The sequence below is a fragment of the Lissotriton helveticus genome, chromosome 8, assembly GCF_964261635.1.
Source record: "Lissotriton helveticus chromosome 8, aLisHel1.1, whole genome shotgun sequence".
Taxonomy (NCBI): domain Eukaryota; kingdom Metazoa; phylum Chordata; class Amphibia; order Caudata; family Salamandridae; genus Lissotriton; species Lissotriton helveticus.
This window is the reverse complement of record NC_136069.1, coordinates 1106494919-1106512741: the sequence shown is the minus strand read 5'-3', so window position 1 is coordinate 1106512741 and position 17823 is coordinate 1106494919. Positions and strand designations below refer to the sequence as shown.

General features: G+C 42.6%; 1 protein-coding gene across 1 annotated transcript in view; it reads right to left on the bottom strand.

The window, feature by feature from the left end:
• Nucleotides 1-997: 997 nt before the first annotated feature.
• The window catches only part of LOC144773855 (interleukin-18 receptor 1-like), a 275348-nt gene continuing 258522 nt past the window's right edge, over nucleotides 998-17823 (bottom strand). The window contains exons 8-9 of the mRNA XM_078658943.1: nucleotides 1407-1568; nucleotides 998-1020 (exon numbers count right to left, since the gene is read on the bottom strand). Coding sequence (XP_078515069.1) covers nucleotides 998-1020; nucleotides 1407-1568 — 185 coding nt within the window. The remainder of the gene's footprint in view (nucleotides 1021-1406; nucleotides 1569-17823) is intronic.

The following is a 17823-nucleotide window of genomic DNA, read 5'->3' as shown; positions in this document are numbered from 1 at the left end:
GGTAAACTTTATTGGTGAACTGTTGGTGTGAATTTTGTAACAGTGAGCACCAACATCTACATGGTATTCCTCATTATTGTTTTTGCATAACTGAAAGCCTACATTACACATTCTCACAAGTGGGTTCTAGGCCAAGGACTCAACCTTTTGAACTCTCCTTACACTCTCTGGTACGCCTTGAAGTGAGTGGGTGACATTCTGCACCCCCCACTTGGAACAGTGTCTCCCCCGTTTTGAAGTAAAGTTTGACTGTAGGAGCACAGACACTGGACCACAACCGGCTCCTGGTCCCCCCCCCACACCGTTTATAATCAGAGACATGGTGTTAGTATCTGACATCATTTTAATTGGGGATAACTTTTTCCTAATGGTGGTTCTTTTACAATAGTACTCAATAATTACGTACTTTTGCCAATCAGTATAGGTTTATGGGTGTCCATGGCATTAGGGTAGGTAAAATCTCACCATAGGCACCCCTGATATTTGATGATGATGACAAATCTACATGATAGATAGAGTCTGCCGGGGAACAGTGTACTGTTTTCTGTGAGCAATAGATCAAACCCCATGGATGAGAAACATTTTGGGCATCGAAACACAAAACACTAAACACTATTTTTTTAAAGTTGGCAAAACACCGCAGAAACTCACTTGAATGCACAAAAAATAAACACTTAAAACAGGAAAGTCTAGATTTTCTGCGTAAACATTTCGACCAATTGCAGATTAGTGCACAATCATGCCCAAAAAATAAAAAGTCAGTTTTAACAAAAGGTTCTTGAAACCTTTGTTTTAGTAGTGCATTCTCTGTTTCCAGCATATCAATGTATGTGGCCAATATGTATTTAGTAGTGTGATTTTGTATGTGACTTCTGTCTCGTTATGTTATTTAGGGCATCAAGGATGTTTTAGTTGTAGAAAATGTTTAAAATGACTTACAGAAGCTGTCGCTTATGTAGAACTTTTGAATGGAATAATTTCATGGAAAACCTTTTTATTAGAAATCCAAGCCTTCAATCCCTGACAATAATATGAGTTTAAAACATTGCAATTCAAATTCTACTCCGAGAATATTTGAGGCAAAGTGTTTATCACAGATCGTTTAGTATTTCTACTAATAGTTATCTACCAAAACTCCTAATTAGTTGTTGATCGACTTCACAGTTGGGTGTTTTAAACCATTTATTGCAGCTTAAAATATATCGAAGCACTGATCTCATGTGGTACTCCCCAGTTTAGATGAATGTTATTACCCACACTTCAAAACGCTGGCTAATAGTGGATATTGAGGATTGGGAGGATTGATGAAAAGAAACAAATGCTTCATTTATTACCAAACTTGTTCCAACTGGGCTTCCATTACCTATCATATGGCTATCCTGTACATATACAGACGCCTAACTTACCTGCTAGTGTCTCATCTCTTCCTGTCAGAGTTCTAAATAATAATATTATATCGATTCTGAATGTGAAACAAGCAGCTCCAAAGACCAGGAAAACAGCTGAAGACAGGATTATCAAAATCATTCCCGTGTTAAAGGCATGCTTCGGAATATCCAGAGGTTGCTCTGAAATGAGATAAGTAAATCTTTTTCATTGATGATATTTGTATTTTGCACTGAACATTAGCCTTCGGCTCCGACCTATAACGCTGGAGAAGGCCTTTAATGGCCGGTAGAGCCAGATAGGTCGGGCTCTAAGGCTATATTAACCCACTTGTGGTTTTCATAATGCTAGAGCAAAATTGGCAGTCAGGGCCGGACTGGTAATCGAAACCGGCCCTTGCAAACTGCTCTGCTGGCCCTCCCTGGGGTGCATCAGAGTTATTTGCTAGGGCCAGTTTTGGTCAATTTTGTTATTGGGGGCCGATATTGCCGACCCCGGTAACAAAAACAGTCCCACAGGGGCTCAAACCGGCCCAAACCTGGCGGCCCACCGGGTAAATGCCCGGTGCCTGCTACGGACAGTCCAGCCCTGTTGACAGTAAAATCAGAGAAGACGGTACAATGTTGTATATACTTTTGAGTGCTAAAGACATTAATCCCAGAGCCACAGCATATTGAAGATTAGTTATTTCAAGTATGTATAACTAGTGCCCTCACCACGCACTGTTTAAGACCTCACTTATTACAGCACTCATGACATATCCTTTTACATCATTGATAACATTACTGATAACAACTGAACTGACATCATTGACGACAACCCCTGTGCATAGCGAGGGCATGATTTATACTTAAAATAACTATAACTGTTGCATTTCAGCATTTGTTTAGTTTAAAACATTAAGTTTAAGCCTATATTCTCACTTAGCTATACCTTTGGGTTGTTTTCAGTGAATTTCTGCATTTTTTTAATGCATAGTAAGATATATTACCATACCTAAATATAAAGTCACTTTAGCCTTTGGCTTTTTTAGTGAAAATAAATATATATGCCCTAATGTAACTATCACTTGCGCCCTCACCATGCACAGTTTTATCATGAATCATGTATTTGCAAATGTCAGTGATATTATCAATTATATCATGGAACATATCATGAGTGATGTAATATGAGGGATAATTAGCAGTGCATGGCGAGGGTGTGAACTGCAGTTACCATATGGCAAAAGTTATAGTTACTTGAGACAACTAATACTGGTGAATTTCAGTAGTTTTGTAAGTTTTTTTCAGTCAACATAGGATCCTGCTCTCACTATCTTGCACGGACTCCAAGAAGTGGACGAGGTTGGCGGGGAGACAGCGTGCTATACGTAGAAAGCGGTCTCCCTGCCCTCCTCCAACCTCATCCACCTATCGCAGTTGGTGCCTTGCTATATATATATATATATATATTACCTACTGGCGGTCGCCAGTAGGTATATATAGTTAGGATTTTTTCTCTATGGGATTTTTGAAAATTCTATGTCTAATAACTTTGGCGTTTGTGGACGGAATTGGCTGAAATTTTCAGGAAAATGGCACATTTTGTTTCTGAGCAGCCCCTGAAAATTTGGGGGGGGTTCGTACAGGGGGGGCCGAGAAAAAAGGGGGTCCCAAAACGTGTTTTTAACATTGAGTTTTCCATAGGGCGGTTGGCCTCACTTTTAGCCCGAACGGCTGAATGGATTTGCACGAAACTTGGCAAAATTGTAGGGACTGGTAGCCCGATGTGCCTTTTGTAGGTCTCAATATATGTGCTCCAGTGGATTTTGAGAAATTAACGTTTAAAAAAAGATATATATCTGTAACAGCGGACCGGGCAGCGCTCCAGTTCGCGTACTTTTCGCGCAACGGAGCTTTGTGAAGCGAAGCTGATTGGTTCTCCGGCGTCTGTCAACATTCCAAACAGTCCGTAGCGGCCGCCATCTTGTCTCTCGGTAGGATCGAGAGACAAGAGGAGGCGAAAGCGAAGGGGCAAATGACTATAAGGGGGCATAGTAGATCCTCCCTGACCTCTTAGGTTTGATGTACCATTTTGCCAAGTTTGGTGTAATTCCGTTCAGCCATTCAGGCTGTAGACGTATCTAAATGTCAATAATCGAACGGCTGAATGGATTTGCACGAAACTTGGCAAAATATTAGGGACTGGTAGCCCGATGTGCCTTTGCTAGGTCTCAATATATGTGCTCCAGTGGATTTTGAGAAATTAACGTTCAAAAAAAGATATATATCTGTAACAGCGCTCCGCTTCGCGTACTTTTCGCGTTACGGAGCTTTGCGAAGCTGATTGGTTCTCCGGCGTCTGTCAACATTCCAAACAGTCCGTAGCGGCCGCCATCTTGTCTCTCGGTAGGATCGAGAGACAAGAGGAGGCCAAAGCGAAGGGGCAAATGACCATAAGGGGGCATAGTAGATCCTTCCTGACCTCTTAGGTTTGATGTACCATTTTGCCAAGTTTGGTGTAATTCCGTTCAGCCATTCAGGCTGTAGACGTATGTAAATGTCCTATGGAAAATTGCATGGGGAAAACACATTTGAAAGTGTTGAAATTTAGAACCAATTAAAATGTTACTTCGGTTTTGTATTTGTGTGTGATGAAAGTTAATTGGTTATGTATATATGTCAAATGAGAGGAAACCACAGCCATTTTGTGATACTACTGTCTGAGGTACATTTGTGAGGAATTTTTGGTGGTGAATTTCTGGTGTTTGATTTACACAGTACTAACACTTCTCCTACTTTTAAAAAGGTGAGTTGTTAATTTGTAAGGGGAACTATGTTGTACACTTGAAGATAATTTGAAAAATGTTTTCTGTTATTTATTTACAGTCCTTCTGTTATACTAAATACTTGATAAAGTTAGTTTTATATTATGTATTACTAAAAACGATAAATGAAAGTGATTATTTTTTTCTGCAATTTACAGCAAGCAATTTCAAAATAAAATGGCTAACAATGAAGAGATCGTGGCAATTTCTTTTGAATTGTCCACTACATTGATTGAAATTGAGAGCACCAATAATGAAATATTGTCACAAGGAGGAGATGACGTGTATGATTTCATTAGATTGATTGAAATTGACAGCACCAATAATGAAATATTGTCACAAGGAGGAGATGACTTGAATGATTCCACTACATTGATTGAAATTGAGAGCACCAATAATGAAATATTGTCACGAGGAGATGACTTGAATGATTCCACTACATTGATTGAAATTGACAGCACCAATAATGAAATATTGTCACAAGGAGGAGATGACTTGAATGATTCCACTACATTGATTGAAATTGACAGCACCAATAATGAAATATTGTCACAAGGAGGAGATGACAATGTCGTGGACGTGTCCACGTCCATATGGACGTGGACACGGATGCAGATGCAATTAAACTGCTGGAGGTCACAGCCCCGCTGGGACTGGTTCCCTATCATGTTGGACCGACCCATGAGAAGGGACATACCCTTGACTTGACCTTCTCTTCATCCCCTATAGAGATGCTGGCTCCTATCCAGGTGCTCTGGTCTGACCACAGGTTGGTGAAATTTTATTTCCCAGAAGTTAGGAAGCCTCCCGCTGCCCCCCGGCAGACTTCCGTAGGATTTAGGGCACTCCACCGGGTTACTCCGGAACTGCTGGCGCAGGCTTGTGCAGACCACCCCTGTGTGTTAACTGGGAACTTGGAGGAGGATGTGGAGCGATTGCAGGTTTGGCTCTCAGAGAGACTTAATGATCTTGCTCCCCTGAGACCCCTCCGCAAACCTGGAAAAGGCGCATCTGCCCCTTGGTTTACGGAAGCATTAGCTGCTTCACGGCGGCAATGCAAGGTGGCGGAAAGAGCATGGCGCGTGAATTACGACGCGGTGGCGAAACTCGCCTACAGGTCTATGGCGAAAGCTTATCATCGGAACATCCTCGCGGAGAAGAAGGCCTATTTCGCGAGAAAAATTGAAGCGGCCTCCAATTCCTGTAGGGAGCTTTTTGCCATCGTGCGGGAGTTTACAACATCTCGCGCTGCACCAACCCAGACCCCCCCCCCTGAGCCTTGGGTCAGGGCGATTGCGGACTTTTTCACCTCCAAGATCCAGCGGATCCAGGACTCCTTCCAGGTGCTGGAGCCTGAGATGCCAGGTCGGGTGGAGAATGCCATTGTTACCCGACCTAACGCAGGTGTGGTCCTGGCAGCTTTCCCTCCTATCTCGTTGACCGCTTCATTTGACCTGTTGGCCGGGCTTAAATCAGGCTCCCCTCGGGACGCCTGCCCCGCAAAATTTTTGGCTAGAATGGCAGCTGTCATTAATCCACTCGTGAACCCCCTGTTGAACTGTTCTCTGGCACAGGGTGTGGTTCCCCAGTCCTGGAAGCAGGCTATGATTATTCCCCTGCTGAAAAAGCCTGGCTTGGATGCGGAGGTGTTGGCGAATTATCGACCTATATCGCTTCTGCCGGCTTTTGCGAAGGTCACTGAAAAGCATGTCCATAAGGTGCTTGCCGATTACCTGGAGTCCCACGACCTACTGCACCCCACCCAGTCGGGTTTCCGCACCAATCTTAGCACCGAGACGGCTCTCCTGGAAGTCTCGGAGGCGATAAAGGAGGTGCTGGATTCGGGCGGGAGAGCGATGCTGGTGATGTTAGATCTGTCGGCGGCCTTCGACACCGTCCCTCATGAGGATCTTCTTGCAAGACTCTCTGAGATTGGTCTCCAAGGGACGGTGCTCCAGTGGTTTCGATCTTTCCTGGCAGGCCGTCGACAAACGGTCTGGGCTTCGGCTTGCTCCGCCGAGATGTTGCCATTGGGTGTCGGAGTTCCTCAGGGCTCTGTCCTGAGCCCAACTTTATTTAACATCTTCATGACCCCTCTGGCAGCACTGGCGGAGTCTTTCGGGGCCCAGATCGTTTCTTACGCCGATGACACCCAGCTCCTCTTCACCTGCGAGAGGGGTGCGGACTTCGATGGAGGTAGGATCCAGGGTTGCCTTGAGGCTGTATTTCAATGGTTCCATCATAACAGCCTCAAGTGCAACTCGGATAAATCCGAGGTCCTCTTTTTCGGGTGCAGAACGGATCCGGACTGGAAAGTGTGGTGGCCTGAGAACATGTTTCCACCAGCATGTTCGTCCCTGGTAGCTAAAAACCTTGGGATCAAGATCGACAATGGCCTCACACTACGCTCACAGGTAATCGGTCTCACTGGGACCTGCTTCGGGTTACTCCGGATGCTACGCAAGTTCCTTCCCCTGCTATCGGAGGAACATAGGAAGATCACGGTGCAGGCGATTATAGGTTCGAGAATTGACTATTCCAACGTCCTTTATCTCGGCCTGCCAGAATACCTGCTCCAACGGTTACAGGTTGTCCAGAATTCGGCAGCACGTGCCATTTTTGGACTATCTCGCCGTGCTAGAGCCTCAGGCCTCTTGGAGGCCCTGCACTGGCTCCCTGTCCGGAAGCGGATAATTTTTAAGACTCTCACTCTGGCACACAAAGCCTTGCACGCCTCCGGAGCAAAATATCTTCAGAAAAGGTTGACCTTTTACCGTCCTGCCAGGTCGCTTAGGTCTGAAGCCTTGTCCCTTGCGGTGGTTCCTCGCGTGAAGAGAGCCCGTATCGGTGGCCGCTCTTTTAAACTATTAGCGCCTCAGCTTTGGAATAAACTACCTGTGCCCCTGCGTAGCATTCCCAATCTGTTGGCCTTTAGGAAAGGACTCAAAACTTGGCTTTTTATCTCTTAGTTCTGGCCCCTAGTTAGGTTTTTCTTCCTTTCTGGTTTCTTCTTATGTTATCTCCCTGTTGTGTTAGTGTGCAATTCAAAGCGTCGGGACACTCTTCTGAGTAGCCGCACGCTATACAAAACTTTTTATAACATAACATAACTTGAATGATTTTTTTGATCAATCTGTTGATGGCGAATTTATCGAATGTTTGGAGACCATAGAGTTACAAGAATCATCATTGCAGACTTTTCATGAGGAAATTGCTGATGAGGACATGTTACTAGTTCTTTCAAATTTAGAAAATTCTGAAGAATAAATTTATATTTAGAAATCAAAAATTGTTTGAGACATTATTCATTTTTATTTTTAATTTATGAGGTTGTAGCGAAGTGATTGTAGTATAAAATGAGACTTATAGTATAGAGTGCAACATTTTTATGTTACATGGTAACTTTACCCATATTTACTTCCCTTCTGCCACTATATTATCTCCAATGTGTATTTGACATCTCTTCTTCATCTCCGGCCTCCTTTCTCTCACTGTGTGTCTCCGATGCATCTTATCGCTGCTATTTTGTGTAATTACAGAAGAGAGTAAAATAAAATAGTTCGGAACGTGAAAAGGGGGCAAAGTAGAGTACCCCTCACCCCCTAGGCCTTTTCAGGCGGTCCCAAAAGGATCAGTTTCTGCTTTCCTGAGAGATTATGGTATGAGTTCCATATACCACAATAATTTGCATTACAACATGCAAGATATCTATCTCCTATTACCAACTTTTGGAGATATTCGCGCTAAGCGCGAATATCTCCAAAAAGTAACACCTGCCCTGAGCAGTTCTTAGCCATGTTATCCAATGGGAGGTGGATAACATGGCTAAGAGCATTAGCTCGGTAATGCATGAATATCGCTGACTTTTTAGCGATATTCATGCATTGCGGCCGTTTTTTATCGCATTTGCGATAAACCTTGATAATAGCAAGGTTTATCTTCGATAATTTCTGACGATGCTTAGCGGTAAAAAATTCGTTGGTAAGCATCGTTAGCAATAAATTTCGCTTAACTTTGGTAATATGCACCAACGTCTGTTAACGTTCGATTCGAAGGAAATGAGGAAGTGTTGAAAAACATTGTTTGCGCCATCTTGCCTTTTTTGAAATGCCACACTTTTGTCGTGCACGGCAGCCATTTTAGATGCCTTGACCAGACCCACTCTCTGCACGCTGTCGATTCGTAGCATGGCTCCCCACCCTCGCAAGCATCTTCTCCAGGCACTGGTCACCCCCGCTCTCTGTCTTATGCATGGGCAATAAACCTCCCCCCATCTGCGCTGCTCTTCCCTGAGAATCACACTCTGTGCCCGCCCGACACCTCCCTTTCGCCCTATTCACTACCGCACCCTCTGACACTCCTCTTCCTCTGTGTCCGATTGTCCAGGCTATCAGCTAGCCCTGCAGATGTAGTTTATGGCTCCAGCTGTAAAGAATCACCCCTCTTCAAAGGAGTTATAGTAGATCAAGGCCCACTCCCGATGAGATCCGTCACACCACACGTGTTCCTACTATCTGAAAACCATCCTGTATTGTGATTGGGGAGGGGACCGAGCCTGAAGCGGAAGATTCCAGGAATGACTCTTTGTACATCAAAGTTTTTCCAATTATGTGTCACATTAAAAATATATAGCACTCCAACAAAGTAGTAAGAATATAAAACTTTAATAACATATAAATATATACAACAAAACAAAAACAGTAAAAACATTTAAACAACGAAGAGACCGTGGCAATTTCTTTTGAATTCCTGATGAGGACATGTTACTAGTTCTTTCAAATTATGAAAATTCAGAAGATGTTGCCTGGGGGTGGGTCGTCAGTAGCAGTCTGTTGTGCGAATAGTTCCAAGGCAGCAGAACGCGCTGAAATCTAGATGGCACGAAAGTGATGTCTAGTAAGTTGCCGCCCAGCAAATAACGGCGTGGGGCGCCGCGGGGGTGAGTGAGTCCAGTAGGCACCACAGCTATTCTTACCGGCATTGCAGAATTACTGCTGGGGACAATGCCTGTGCTGTAGCAGGGTCACAGCAGAAACAAAAAGGATTCTGTTGAAGATGTTGTTGGTTTTCAATTTGAAAACAGTTCTGGTGTCAACTGCTATGCTAATGTAGTGGTTAATGTTTTGTTTTCTCTAGAAAATGTAAAAGAGGGGGAGGCAGTCCAAAGTTCCGTTAAAAGGGCAAAGGAAAGGATCGGTGGTTTGAACTATCAGTCAAAAAGGGGAGGGGGTGCAACAATTTTTCCTACCGGGTCACACTGTGCTTTCACCGGAACTGAGGTCTGCAGGATTCTAGTAATTCAAAGTGAGGCTGGCGCCAGCATGGGAGCGCCGACGTCCCGCGGATACAGTTTCGTCACTCCACGGGCGATCATGGCAGTCATTCCCCATCGGGGGTGTCTGCGGGGGTCGGAGACTCCCGCGGCTCCTCTAGAATCTTCAAGGTCGTGGAGGACTACGGTGGTGGAGTCAACCAGTGACCGGGCCATTTCTTTATGCTGGGCCCGCTCTTGCCAGGTCGACCGCCATTTTGAGAGTTCGGTAGCTACTGGCGATCGCGGGGTCAAATGAGCGGACGGGCTCCACCCTGCCGGGCGAGACGTTGCAGCATCGCCACAGTGGAAGAACCCTTTTCCGGGCGCTTGGAGCGCTGAGGGTGCAGGTGGGAAGCCTCCACTGGGGAGGCGGGAGAGGCCTGTTCGCATCGTCTCTCCCTCCCAGTGCACCCCACGGCGTCTCGCTTGAGATTTGTTATGGCCGGACCAGGCGATGAGGACGAGGGGGGGGGGGTCGGAGGCATGTGCAAGACATCCCCCCCCAGTGTTGTCGCAGCCATTATTCAAGAAAGAAGAAGTGTCTTCGGGCCGGGCTTCCGGTGGATGTCGGCCGGACGCCCCTGGCTCTGGCCCCATGAACGGGTTCCTTGGTTTATCGGCTGCAGCCGGATCCCGTCGGCCTCGGCCCCCCGACCGTTGGTGGCCGGACCGGAAGAGCATGTGGCGGGACTACCTGAAACTCTCAAGGGCCACCGCGGCCGGACTGGGAGAGAGAGGGGAGGGTCGAGGAGACATTCCCCCCCCTGCAACTCTTCAGCGTTGTAAAGGCAATCCCCTGGCCGGGTCCCGCTGGCCTCGGCCTCTCCTCCGGCTACACCCTACGTTAGGATCTCCTGCCCGAGGCGTGGCAGCAGGACCCGCCTTATATGGGCTGCTCCCGGCTGGGCGTAGCCGCAACCCTGCCCCACCTTGGAAGTTTCCAGAGTGGGGGCGGATGTTCTACTGACTTGCATTTTCCCTAGTCTATCGATTTTTTTGGCGTGGCAGGCGGTGGGACAGCGAGGGGTGATTTGGTTTCTCTTACTGTTTTTCTGGTCTCTCACCACTGGCATATTTCTAACGTTTTCTTGTTTCTAGGACATTAATAGGTTTTATCATTACGTTATGTTATCGTTTCTTTGTTCGTTGTTTAATAAAAGTTCATGTTCATCAGTGGCCTACTGATTTTCATTTTCCTATTCTTTTCTTTCCAGGTTGTTTCATGCTAAAGTTTCTGTTAACAGGATACAGTGATCACTTCGTTATTATTGCATATGTCCTTTTCACTAGGGGTGCTCTCTGGGCGGGCCAGATGACGTATCTCTAGTAAATGGTCCGGGTGAAACAGGTGCATCAATCAGTGGGGAGTAGATAGGCATGACAGATTACAACGGGGGAGAAAGGTCCGCATTACGTACCCTTTCACTATTTGCAAAGATTTTCCTACGTATATTTGCAAACAGGGAATACCTCCAAAAAGAACCAATTCCCAAACAGTCAATGTTTGGGGAAACAATCAATCAATGAGGAACGAAATAGGCACGACGTGTTAAAGGTTTGCGTTACCTACCCTTCACTATCTGCAAAGGGAGAGAGAATATTCCTATTCTTCCTCGTTTGCAGGCAGAGAAGATTCTTAAGAGAACCAACTTCGAACAATTCAATGCTCGATTCAAACAATTAAGAAGGGGTACTGTGAACACAAATGAACGCCGCTTATGTACATACACATTGGTATTATCAACAGGTTGTTCCTAATGTTTCTATTTTAGGCAGGTCAAAAAGAGATCCCATTAGTGGCCTACTGATTTTGCTCGATTCCTTTTGTTTTTTAACACGATTTTTCGCTATCTGCAAAGACTAAACAGAGTATTGCGACTCTGTGCTTGTTTGTAAATAGAGAATGAACCAAAGAGAACAATCAATCAAATGGAGAGAGAAGCAGGCACGACGGATTACAACGGGGGCAAAGGCCTGCGTTAACTACCCTTCACTATCTGCAAAGAGAGAGTACTCCTAATAGAAATGAGGGGTGGGGGGCAGCATTCAAAGCAGATCAGTGTGCATAAACACGAAAATGTTTTTACTTACCACGTACTTGACATTCGACAGCTTATGATATTTGCTATTAAAAAAACATTGAAATTCACTGAAAAAACCATAGGTTATAGACCATATATAGTTAGGAATTAGCATTTAAAAAACCTTATTTTACTCACACAAAACCATTGAAATTCCATATATAGTTAGTTGCACTAACTATATATCGCGCACCCGCAATCCACTGCTGATCATGTCACATATTACATCATTCATGACATGATCAGTGACATCACTGATGACATCACTGATGACATCTCAAATGACATCACTGATGACATCACTGATGACATCTCATTTGACATCATTCTTGTGCTAATACGATAAACCTCTTCAGACTCTAATATAACCTTAGATACACTCAGTGTATACAGACACTCACACACTGCCACTCATCCATGGAGTTACTCACACACCCAGTCAGTCATGCAAAGAAACAATCTCACCTCCATTTCTTCAACTATACAGTTAAACACACCTTACTTATTGAAACATATACTAACACATATTTACTCTCTTATACAATCCCTGATACAAGTTCACAATGATCGATACAACCACTCACTCATTCAGTGGCTCTCATGCACAGTTATTTATATATGCCAACTCTCACATGTACTGTGTTTTACATATGTACTTACTATGACATGTAGCATTGAGATATCCATTCACTCATCAATACACTCATGCACACAGTCAACTGCCCATGTAGCTGTTTCCACATGCACTCTTGAACTCATACACCTAGTGAATAAACTGCTCACACATCTATGCACAGAGTCACACACCTTCCAGCCACCCCCACACAAACTCAATCTCCCATAGAAATACTTGGGCAACCAATTAATAACACATATAGCCTCTCGTATAGCTAATGATCAACACATGCAGCAGTTTACATCACAACAGACATAATGATGCACAAATTAAGACAGTTTAGTCACTAACCCATGCATTCAGTGAGACACATTTAATCACTCACTCATACAGTCAGTCACGCACCTACTAAATCCTTCATCCAGACACTTATACATCCACTCATTCTTCAATATGTAAGACATATTTTAACTTTACAGAAACATACAGTCACTGGATGTTGTCATCAGTGATGTCATCAGTGATGTCATTTGAGATGTCATCAGTGATGTCATCAGTGATGTCACTGACCATGTCATGAATGATGTAATATGTGACATGATCATCAGTGGATTGCGGGTGCGCGATATATAGTTAGTGCAACTAACTATATATGGAATTTCAATGGTTTTGTGTGAGTAAAATAAGGTTTTTTAAATGCTAATTCCTAACTATATATGGTCTATAACCTATGGTTTTTTCAGTGAATATATATATATATATATATATATATATATATATATATATATTCACTGAAAAAACCATAGGTTATAGACCATATATAGTTAGGAATTAGCATTTACAAAACCTTGAAAATTCACTGAAAAAACCATAGGTTATAGACCATATATAGTTAGGAATTAGCATTTAAAAAACCTTATTTTACTCACACAAAACCATTGAAATTCCATATATAGTTAGTTGTACTAACTATATATCGCGCACCCGCAATCCACTGCTGATCATGTCACATATTACATCATTCATGACATGGTCAGTGACATCACTGATGACATCACTGATGACATCTCAAATGACATCACTGATGACATCACTGATGACATCATTCATGTGATGATACGATGAACCTCTTCAGACTCTAATATAACCTTAGATACACTCAGTGTAAACAGACACTCACAGACTGTCACTCATCCATGGAGTTACTCACACACCTAGTCAGTCTTGCAAAGAATCAATCACACCTCCATTTCCTCAACTATATAGTTATACACACCTTACTTATTGGAACATATAATAACACATATTTACTCTGTTATACAATCCCTGATACAAGTTCACAATAATCCATACAGCCACTCACACATTCACTGGCTCTTATGCACAGTTATTTATATATGTCAACTATCGCATGTACTGTGTTTTACATATGTACTTACTTTGACATGTAGCACTGAGATATCCATTCACTCACCAATACACTCATGCACACAGTCAACCGCCCATACAGCTGTTTCCACATGCACTTTTGAACCCATACATCTAGTGAATCAACTGCTCACACATCTATGCACAGAGTCATACACCTCCCAGACACCCACACACACACTCAGTCTCCCATACAAATACTTGGGCAACTAATCAATAACCCATATAGTTAGTCATATAGCTAATGATCAACACATGCATCAGATTACAAAACAACAGACACAATGATGCACAATTTAAAACAGTTTAGTCACTAACCCATGCACTCAGTGAGACACATTTAATCACTCACTTATACAGTCAGTCATGCACCTACTAAATCCTTCATCCAGACACTTATACATCCACTCATTCTTCAATATGTAAGACATATTTTAACTTTACAGAAACATAGAGTCACTGGATGTTGTCATCAGTGATGTCAGGATGTTGTCATCAGTGATGTCATCAGTGATGTCATTTGAGATGTCATCAGTGATGTCATCAGTGATGTCACTGACCATGTCATGAATGATGTAATATGTGACATGATCAGCAGTGGATTGCGGGTGCGCGATATATAGTTAGTACAACTAACTATATATGGAATTTCAATGGTTTTGTGTGAGTAAAATAAGGTTTTTTAAATGCTAATTCCTAACTATATATGGTCTATAACCTATGGTTTTTTCAGTGAATTTTCAAGGTTTTGTAAATGCTAATTCCTAACTATATATGGTCTATAACCTATGGTTTTTTCAGTGAATTTCATTGGTTTTTTAAAAGCTAATATCTATAGCTGTAAAATGTATTCTTCTTTAAATCCCAAAATATATTTTATATGTTTATTAATAATTTTTTTTAAATATTTTTTTTGTTTCGCTCCCGGTCCGCGAACCGGGAAGCTTCCCGTTAGCTCAATTTAATTCCGCGACCCGGTCCGCGAACCGGTAAGAAATCAACATAGTGACGGTATCGCGTTGCCGCGTAATGCGTCTTATGACGTACTGCGTTAGCGCACCCGGAAGTGCCCCGGGGCGCGGACCGAGGCGCAAAACGCAGCTCCCCGGAAGCGATCCGCGGCGCGAAAGCGCGACGTATCGCGTTGCCGCGAAATGCGTCTTGTGACGTATCGCGTTAGCGCACCCGGAAGTGTCCCGGGGCGCGGACCGGGGCGCGAAGCTTAGCGACCCGGAAGCTAACCGGGGAGCGTTCCGCAGCGCGTAACATGAGCATGAGAGGTCATGTGACTTGTTAATAAAACTTTTCATTGGTTCATTTCACTTTTGGTTTCATAATGATGGAAGGCTAGGTCAGGTGACTTAAAAATAACACTTTTCATTGGTTGAGAAGTATTGTTTTTTCCCAAATGATGAAAACCCCTCCTTCTTTCCTCACTCTGACTTTCATCATTGTGAGAGGAAGACCTATTTTGCTTGTTGGAAAATGGCTTCATTGGTAGCTTCAGCTGGTGGACCCCCACCACCACCACCACCACCTCCTCATTGGAAGAGAGGACCACCTCCCCAGGTCCTGACCAACACTGAGGAGGAAGAGGAAGAAATGGATGAGGAGGGAGAAGAACCACAATTTTTAGAAGAGTTGCCCCGGGTTTCCAGAAAGAAAGCCAGTTTCATCTGGCAGTTTTTTTCAATACCTCGTGGCCAAAAAAAAGTCAACGCGAGGTATGTCACCTGCCTGATATGCAAGGAACAATTGTCCAGAGGGACGGACAAAAAATATAGCTTTGGAAATCATACAATGCACAGGCACATGACGAGGAAACATCCCCTAAATTACAGCCGGGCGGAATTAAGGGATATGCACGACAATCCAAGACCAACTCCTGTGGCCAGACCAACAATACCGGTTTCTTTAACACCAGAAGAGGCACGGGAAACTGTGCCAAATATTCAAGAAAATTTTGGGCACATGATTCACTTATGTATGCACTGTCGTGCATTATTAGCTTGTGGCAACATGAGCATCAATGCTATAAACCTGGCGTATGAACACCATGATTGCCCTAACCGCCCCCAGTAATTTTTTTTGCTCCTGTTGAGCCCTTTTCAACGCCTGTTTTTTGTTGTTTCCCCCCCCCCAAAAAAAACCAAAAAAAATATAAAATCGTTCAAAAAATACAAAAAAAACAAAAAATGTTCAAAAAATAAAAAAAAAATATAAAACAACAAAAATATAAAAAAAAAGTTCTTTTCAGAACTACCTTCCCTTTCCAAAAAAATTGCTAGAATGTTTAGCACTCTGGCAAGCTCTATTTCTTTTGGTTCGCTTCCGGGTTAGCTTCCCGGTACGCGGACCGGGAGCTAACCAAAAAAACAAAAAAAAAAACAAAAGTGTAAGTATAAGGAAAGGAAACAGAGAGTGATGTTAAAAGAAAGACAGCTATAGGGAGTAAAGAAGAGATACTGTTTAATAGATCTATTTACCGAAGAAAAGACAGAAGAGGGTATAATTGTGAAAAACAAAATAGATAACGAAGTGAAATAAAAAAAAAGAGAGTATAACATTAACAAAGAAGAGTTTCTTGGAGAATGTGAGTGAATGTTCAAAATAAGATTAAAACATGAGGAATAACAGAGAGAAAATATAGAAAACAGAAAACAAAAAATAACAGAAAAAGATTAATTGAAACAGCAAAGAAATGTAAGTAACATAGAGCCATATCATCAACATAGGCAATAAAAGCTTTGCAGCTTTTATTGGCAGAAATGTGTCGCTAAAGCTGCTTTTGTGGCAGAAAACTGCCACTAAAACCACTTTTGCACCAGTTTTCTGCCAATAAAAAGAGCAATAATTTTATTGGCTGTGTTCATAATATTCCCCTTAGTGTGCTTCAACTACACAGAGAAAGCATTATGAACAAGTAGTGATAGAGTGATCAGTCAAAGACACTAAGAGTAATAGAGACGCAGTGAGTGAACAAGAGTGAGGAACTATGAGAAGAGAGGGACTGAGAAAAAGAGTGGAAGGAGTTGAGTAAGTAGGTAATAGAGAAAGGAATGAGGGAAGTAGCAAAGGCAGGAAACTGAGGGTTAAAGAAATGAAGCTGTCAAACTACTAGTAGGTGAATGTGATAGAAATGTAACGAAAAGAGTACAAAACATTTACCTTATAATTGTCATTAACTTACTCACTTTTTGTTTTTATACTTTCAATCTGTGAAAGAGAGAACAAACATTTGAAAAATATTAAAACATGTATTTAAAAATTAGAAAAGACAAGGGAAAAGATTGAAGGACAAACAGTTTTTCAACAACTTTGACACTTACAGAAGCTTCTGCTTCTCCAGGCCCCCTACACAGTCCTAAAGATATACATTTTAAACTAACAGTATCTTGATGCAGATGAAGTGAGGCCTATCTTAAAACATGGTGCATCTTTTGCATTGCTGTTGTTTCAGAAAAGTGTCGCAAGACACTAAAATTTTAAATAATTGCTTCAGGATGCCAATAAGATGTCTACTATCCAGAGGTTTGTTTCAGGTGAGGCCTACTCAGGGTTGCAGATGAGATTTACACTTGTTGAAGAGTACAGAGGAGATAATACATGTGAAGGTCTACCAATGAAGTGAGTCATGTCCACTGCACTCTTCAACAAAGTTCAAACCTCCTATGTTTCCCTGGACAGACCTAAACTTGATCTGCACAATGTGATTCGTAATGATAGGAAACACAGGTGATGTAAATGAAATACGTGCAATTTATTTTGCTCATTTCACAATCACATCACTTGTGTTTCCTTTGCTTAGGTATCTCATTGTGCAGATGTAGTCTATCATATGAAAGAGTACGCAGAAGTGCAGCACTGCATGCAACAACTATGACACTTACAGAAGCCTCAGCTTCTCCATGCCTCCTACACAGTTCTACATATACATCATAAATGCAAACAGTACAGAATTAATTATACATGTTAAATGGTTTATTTTTGCTGTTCTCAGAATGTATCAAAATTCACTAAAAACAGTGACTTGAAGGTATTCATCATATAACAGCGGGGAAAAAAAACACAATCAAAATGATTGTGTTTAAAAAACCCATACAACATAAGAAATGAAAATTCAGAACTCCTTAAAGTTAACTTACTTTCCATGACGTCAAAGGATGTCCTATGAACAGCTTACACTCTTTTG